The sequence below is a fragment of the Macrobrachium rosenbergii genome, chromosome 19 (assembly GCF_040412425.1).
Source record: "Macrobrachium rosenbergii isolate ZJJX-2024 chromosome 19, ASM4041242v1, whole genome shotgun sequence".
NCBI lineage: Eukaryota > Metazoa > Arthropoda > Malacostraca > Decapoda > Palaemonidae > Macrobrachium > Macrobrachium rosenbergii.
Genome location: NC_089759.1, coordinates 31,594,157 through 31,601,656, shown reverse-complemented (window position 1 = coordinate 31,601,656; position 7,500 = coordinate 31,594,157). Strand labels below are relative to the sequence as shown.

General features: G+C 36.6%; 1 protein-coding gene and 1 long non-coding RNA gene across 2 annotated transcripts in view; one reads left to right on the top strand and one right to left on the bottom strand.

Annotated features, from left to right (window-relative positions):
* Positions 1 to 7,500, bottom strand: part of LOC136848802 (uncharacterized) — a 263,629-nt gene that overhangs the window by 169,783 nt on the left and 86,346 nt on the right. Inside the window, exon 2 of the long non-coding RNA XR_010856143.1 lies at positions 783 to 925. This is a non-coding gene — a long non-coding RNA (uncharacterized lncRNA). The remainder of the gene's footprint in view (positions 1 to 782; positions 926 to 7,500) is intronic.
* LOC136848801 (nephrin-like) overlaps positions 1 to 7,500 on the top strand; it is a 290,589-nt gene that overhangs the window by 262,176 nt on the left and 20,913 nt on the right. The window contains exons 8-9 of the mRNA XM_067121454.1: positions 1,798 to 1,928; positions 2,454 to 2,613. Coding sequence (XP_066977555.1) covers positions 1,798 to 1,928; positions 2,454 to 2,613 — 291 coding nt within the window. The remainder of the gene's footprint in view (positions 1 to 1,797; positions 1,929 to 2,453; positions 2,614 to 7,500) is intronic.

The following is a 7,500-nucleotide window of genomic DNA, read 5'->3' as shown; positions in this document are numbered from 1 at the left end:
CTCGAGGATAATGAAGGTTAGGATCATGAGAGACAGCATGACGTTCCTTGGAGGTATTGACGTACAAGGAACTAACAAACAAAGCGGACATCGTGATAATCAAGCTGGCTCTTAATTAAACAGATGGCTGTTGTGAGAAAGAGAAATATATATATATATATATATATATATATATATATATATATATATATATATATATATATATATATATATATATATATATATATATATATATATATAGACAGATAGATAGATAAAAGAGTTATTGAATGCTAATTTTCTTAAAACAAATAGCCTGACAGGTAGACGGCCAAATAAGCAGTCAAACGAGAAATTAAGCAAACATGGCACCGGGGACAAAGAGAGAGAGATAGAGAGACAGAGGGAGAGAAAGAGAGAGACAGAGTGAGAGTGAGAGAGAGAGACAGAGAGAAAGAGAAAGAGAGAGGGAGAGAGAGCTTTGATGTCAATGTTTGGCAGCAGTGGGTTACCTCTTGTTAATACACAACGTTCAGGATCAAAGAGGTACCTTAGTTATCCCATTACAGCCAACAATGGACTTGGTCTCCCTTTCGGAGTTCCCCCTGATGCACTATAATATGCTCTCCTGAAACCAATTTCGAAAGGGGGGCTCTAGACCACCCACCACACACACACACACACACACACACACACACGCCACCTACAACAGACCATCTTCCAACGCCCTCCCCCTCCCCACATCCAATTCATCTCGTCATTAACAACCCTGGGTATTTATAGCTCTTTCAATCACAACTCACCTTTTCTTCATTGGAGTATCAGAAACAGTTTCATTGCGACACCCGCTCTTTCCAGATTTGTCGTTAATGAAGTTTTCTTCTGTTTATATTGCTTTCATGTCACAATTTCCTTTCGCGTTCCGGAGGACTGTCGGCTGTCGTCCCTGCAATGAAGTCGACAGAATTTTAGAGCTGGAATATCTCGATATTGAATTATAAGCATGTAAAAGCAACTCTCAAAAGATAGTAAGACCAGGTAGTGTCTTTTCTATATTAAGCAGAACAATTAAACACTTGTTTGCTACTAAACATCGACGTATGCAGTAAAATGCTACTGTGTTCAGAAAAACTAAATGCATCAGCACATTTCCTCAACTGAAAAGCAAACTGGCATCCTTAACGTGGAGAGGCCTTTAAATCTGCTTAAATAAGTTTCAATCCCTACCTAGAGAAAACTATCTCAAAAAAGAACCTTGTTTATTTTTCATCATAACGGAACACAATATCATAATTTCACCTGCAATATGTTCTTGAAGTAAAGATGAACGCTATAGTCATCGTGTTAATTTCCTTCATCACACACTACAAAGTAGTAAGGTGCAAATGGATTACCAAGCCGTTTTTGTGTCCTAAAAGCGTTTACATGTTCCTTATCTTTACTTTTATGCCTTAATGGCTCTCTACCTTTATTTTTCTTTCATTTGTCATTGAAAATAGAGAGTTAATGGCAGAATTGTACAGCAGTACTAATAAGAGGAGAAAAGTCAGTTAAAGGAAGGACGTTGCCATCATTTGCTTTGTTCTTATGAGTCACTGCTTGTTGTTAGAGATACAGCATGTAAATAAAATTCAATACTTTTCTGTTCCAGAAAAAAAAAAAAAAAAATAAGAAAAAAAAATATATATATATATATATATATATATATATATATATATATATATATATATATATACATAGTGTGAACCATATAAGTCACAACTAGCCATACATCATATGCTTAAGTGAAATCAACGGAAATTTTTGTTTTCTTGCCAGATAAACCTGAAGTGCAGCTAGCACTCGGACGAGCCCTGGACCCCAAAGAAATCAAAGAGGGCGATGACGTCTACTTCGAATGCACCATTCATGCTAACCCAGTTGTCCACAGAGTAGCCTGGTATCACAATGTAAGTTTGCCATTTTAAACTTACAAATCTCGGTGTTTGTACATACAATACTATGTATTTTTTTGTCTGATATTTATTATTTTTCAGTGTCTGTGCATAAAATACTGTATATTTATGCCTAGTATTCATATATATTATTATTTTACTGTACGATTATGCCAGCCAGTTTACGAAAAAAAAAACAGTACTACTTAATGATCATTACGAAATGAAACCTCAGTCATAACAGAGCGTTTTAGATGCAATTCTAAGGTAACATAAAGTTACTCATAAATATCGTAGTTTTCTATGAGTACCCAAATCCACAGTCATAGAAAACGTACCTGTAGGTTAACTCGAGGGGTTTTGCCAAAAAACTAATAAACTCACATGCTACTGGTTCATAATGAACCAAATTGTAGAATTACTCAGTCGGTTATTACCAAAGAATTTATAATTAAATGGTTGAAAAACTTAATCATTATTATTATTGTCTTTCCTTCCCCATGAGAACTGCTAAAATAATCTTGTCATTATCATTACGAGGGTGAACTGCTGGAGGCCAACAAGAGCGCCGGCTTGCTGATCTCGGAGAACAGCCTCGTCCTCCAAAAAGTGAAGAGAAAGAGAGCCGGAGACTACACGTGTGCCGCTCATAACTTGGAAGGACAGGGGCTCAGCAATTCTGTCAAGCTTAATATTATGTGTGAGTTACGCAGCGTAATGTAGGCTCCTTTCCAGGGAGTTCTTTTTTACCTTTTTAAAGTTGCCAAGTCCTTTTTTTTTATGTGGAAGTGTGGTGTAAGTATGTAAGCACAAGTACGTTTAGCCAGTACAGTGTATATGAAGATACGTTTGTGAGCACAAATTATGTATGTAAGTAAATACTTTTATATTTTGGTTATTTGAGTAGGCACTTACATACATTAGTCTAATTACAGTATATGGTTGAGTGCTGACGTAATTTTGGTCTATACACAGTAAGTATGGATGTACAGTACTTATGTACATTTATTCTGTATGCAGTGAGTGGGTAGGCTAAATACTTAACGCGCTTTTTGTCTGTATGTTACGCTCAAAATTCCATCTTTTTTTTTTTATGACATACTGCGAGTTGTAACAAGGATTATTACAGTGTGAATGTTTTTTTATGGAAAATGGAAATTGATAATTCTGACAAAAAAAATGCGTACATAGAGATGACACAAAAAAAGATCATCGAAATTGACTAAGAATGAACAGTTTTTTTTTTTTTTTTTGTGTGTAGTGACCTAGAAGGAAATGACAGACATCGTATATAATTTAGGAAAGAGAGAAAATTTCACAAAGGTTTTGTGAAATGTACATGTACTGTACAACTAAACAAGACAAAACTGAATGAAAACTACGAATAAAATCAAACGCGGATTTTGAAGATCGCAAGAAAAATAAAAAAAAGAAAAAGTGAAGAGAGATGAGGGGCAGCCTAGCAACAGGAATATTAAGGACGAAAAATCGGGGTTTTCTTGAGATAAGGTTGAGAGGGCGAAGAGGTTCCTTCCTCTTTTCCCAGGAGCAGGAGGAAAATAAGGAAGATGGTAACTATTAAATAGGGCAAACAACTTGACTATTTTTACTACTAGTGTTTTGAAAGACGGTCTTGTTTTTTTAGAGATAAAAAAATCTTTTTTCTAAAAAAACATGGAATAACTGCAAAGCCCGTCGGTAAATACTCATCGAGAAAAGTAGAGAAACGTTTTGCTGAAGATAACCTTGAACGTATTGACACATTTTCTTAGCTTTCAGTACTGCCGAACAAACAGCATGCTAAACAGGCAAAAGTTTTCAAATATTCCCGCTGGTCTAAAATGCTGTCTAAAATGACGGTAATATACGAGAGGAAGGAGACTTCGAGTCCTGAAATCAAATTGTCACATGCCGTCCTGACGCTCAGATCAAGGTACCCTCATTGGAGTCAGTGAGCAAGAGGCTGACCTTGGGCTGAACGACGGCGTATCTAAACATGAAAGTCATGACGAACTGATTGCACACAGAAAAAAAAAATGGACGTACGGATACACTGGTTTTTATTGACAAAGACATACGCATTTCTTTCCCCGCCTCCTAATTTCCGTCTTCTGCAATGCCGGTCTATCGCTCTTCTCGTGAAACAGCTTCACTTTTTCTCCCGTCTTTGGCTACTTGAAGACGTTACGTTTCCAGTACTATTAGCCCAGGCATATAAAAATATAAACACATATGACTGTAAGAAAACAAAAAAGGCACGAACAAATAACCTGGAAAGTTACAATGCGCCGAGTTCTCGGCAAAGAAATGAGGACAAAGGCCATTACGAAATGTTCTTTCACATGAAGGAAAAACTCACTGCAGTAGATAAGTCCACAGGAAGACGGGAACAAAAGAAGTCACACACTCGCACGAAATTAAAATGCCCCGCGCGCGCAAAAATTATATGTAACCAGGGTCAGGTCACTGACAGGTTACAAAAAAAAAATGCATTTTCATTTCTCGATAAAAGGAGTAAACAAAAAACAAAAGATGGACGAATGTAAGAAGGTCAAGAGTACCTGAACAGAAAGGGCTAAGAGTGGGTGTAAAGAAATACACTTCATACACATTTCGTTGAACGTCAGGAAGCGTGAAGAGTTAACGCTGAGCAAAGCCAACTTATGCTGACCCAGGAAGAGGAATGGCGATCGGGCTTTCTGGACTTGAAGGAAGTTGTCGTAGGTAAAGAAAGAAGACCCTTTTGTACTGAAAGAAAGGTTTTGTTCACGTCGCAAATTCTGGGACTGAAGATAAAATCGTATTTACTCATGAATCTGAGACTGATGAAAAATACCACCCACTCAAAAATATTTGGGACTAAAGCACAAGTTTTATTTGACTAGGAATATTTGGCAATGAAAAGCAACTAATATACTTCAAGAGCTTTTTTGAACTGATGGAGAGCTTTTTTTGTACATCTAAAAATGTGGAACTAAAAACTGTCTATATGCAAAACGGATTATCTACATAAAAAATCCACGACTGAACAATGAATAATGAATTACTCTCACCTCCCATCGAAAAAAAGATTAAATAACTTTTCCTAAGGAGCGCACAACGGATGCATTGCTGTAAATAGAGAGAGTAGATCAGCTGATGTATCGAAATAGAGCAAGAAAAATAAAAAAACAATCAACTGATGTATGAAAATAGAGCAAGATAAAAAAAAATAAAAAAATGAGCCGAAGTTTCTTGGGCGCAATCAAGTTTTCTGTACAGCGTATAATCAAGGCCACCTAAAATAGATTTATCTTTCGGTGGTCTCGGTATAGTGCTCTACGAGCCGCGACCCACGAAACTTTAACCATGGCCCGGTAGTGGCCTGTCCTTTATCGTTGCCAGACGCACGATTATGGCTAACTTTAACCTTAAATAAAATAAAAACAACTGAGGCTCGAGGGTTGCAATTTGGTATGTTTGATGATTGGAGGGTGGATGATCAACGTACCAATTTGCAGCCCTCTGGCCTCAGTAGTTTTTAAGATCTGAGGGTTGACAGAAAAAGTGTGGACGGGCAGACAAAGCCGGCACAATAGTTTTTTTTTTTACAGAAAACTAAACGCGAGAAGAGAGAGGGAGAAGGCGATTGAACTGTAAATTTTATAAAGCAACATACGATCGATATCTCCGTGAGATAGGAGGCCATTTGGCTGCATGAGGCGCAATAAAGTTGGACACAACGAGAAACTTTTGCTGCTCTTGAAATATAATTCTTTTTTCTTTTTTTATTCGAGTTGCTTTGTGTGTCTGAAAAAACATTGAAAACAAACGGACTTGTGCCTGAGATGAGAGTTTTGTAATTCTAGAAAACATCTTTTAGTCTTGAAGACATTGTGAAGTAATGTTAAAATGATAACCATATGTTAACATAGCCCAATAAAAGCGGACACGGATAATTCAGTTAAAGCGTGAGGATTAAAAATATGGAGAGGAATGCATGTAGATCACTGAATTTGATAAACGAGAGAAGCGAGTAGTAAATATGGACAAAATGGGTGGAAATGGCTAAATGTGGGAGGTTTGGAAGATTCAGGGAAGAGTGTAACAAGGGCACCAAGAAAGCTTTTGTAGTCACAGGCACAGACGGAGGATGGGTACAAGTCTTGGTGGGGCAATAAAACGCGAGAATTAGAAAAGGAAAAAGGGAAAGGAAAATAGTAAGAAGTCCAGGGGGCAGAACTGAAACGAGAATCGTGTAGAGCTATACAAAAGGAAGCATTTGAAGATGAAACGGAGAGAGAGCGGAAGAGATAAAATTGCTGAAATATCTGGACTGAATGGGAATCAGTACGATAGGGAGAAAAGGTTGTTCTAATGGAAAACAAATGCTGAGGGAAGGCTTATCAGCAAATGGATCTTGGGATAAAACAGGAAAATAGATAAATTCTGTCAGGGCTGCTTAATATAAAGTAAACGATAAAACAGAAACAAAACTGAATGAGGTGACTTCAGGAAATTAAAAATCTTGAGCCTCCAAAGACTCAACAAGATCAAATGACAGGTGACAAGCTGCAACATAATGAGTTGGGGCGCAATGATGTATATCTGAATAAGTGAAATGTTCCACTACAGTAATTAAGGGTAGTAGCATAAGCTATGAATAAAGTTATATCATCAAAATATTGATTACTACACCTAAGAAGTTGCATGACGGAGTTCTGATAAAGAAAGGATGGCAGTTTAAAAAAAATACTATTAGAAGGATAGTCTAATCTTCGAAGATGTAGGAGTCTTGGGATTATGAAAAATTTCGTGAAATGTTTGAAACTTAGAGAATCATAGTTTTTGCTATTTATGATACATATGAATCTAGAAAGAACCTACAACAGTACTGACGAAGGTGTAATTTCCAGGGGTAAAGATATATGGTGAATAATGTAATTTGTTGAAGGACCTTAGATTTTTAATGTGAAATATTTGAGAGTTTGATGTTTCTGATGAAAAGCTGAATCTAAGTCTGCAAGGGTTATGATTCTGTGTCTATTAAATGTATGTATATGGGCGGAATTATAAGCAAAATACAGAAAAGACAGACCAAAGTGCAAGTTTTGGGGATATAAAGGAAAGGTTGTGAACAGCATGCAGAGCGTATGATTGTTATAGATTTGCAGTGTTAAAAGTTGACGATCAAGAATAAATAAGGAAAATATTTGAATAGTTTGAAAATGTGAGTCATGTTATGATGACGATTAAAAAAAGAAGAAATTTGAACGACTATTGTTCCTCTGATGTGTGAAGAACGGGAAAGGTGAAAAATCAAAATCAAAATAAAAATCACAATGTCAGCGAGCAAGGTTGTAAGACGTCAGCATATTCCTTCAAAACTTCCTCTCATTATGGAAGTGAAATGTTATTTTTTACCATACATGACAAAGAAAAAGAAAGTGCAAGCAAACAAAGTGACTGGTTTACTTCCTACATTATGAAAAACAATGAAATCGTAGAAGCGTTATGACAGTGGAATGACAAACATTATCAGACGACAGACTCTTAATACACAGAAAAGACAAGAGTGACTGCCAGATAAATGTGAGTTATGCAATGT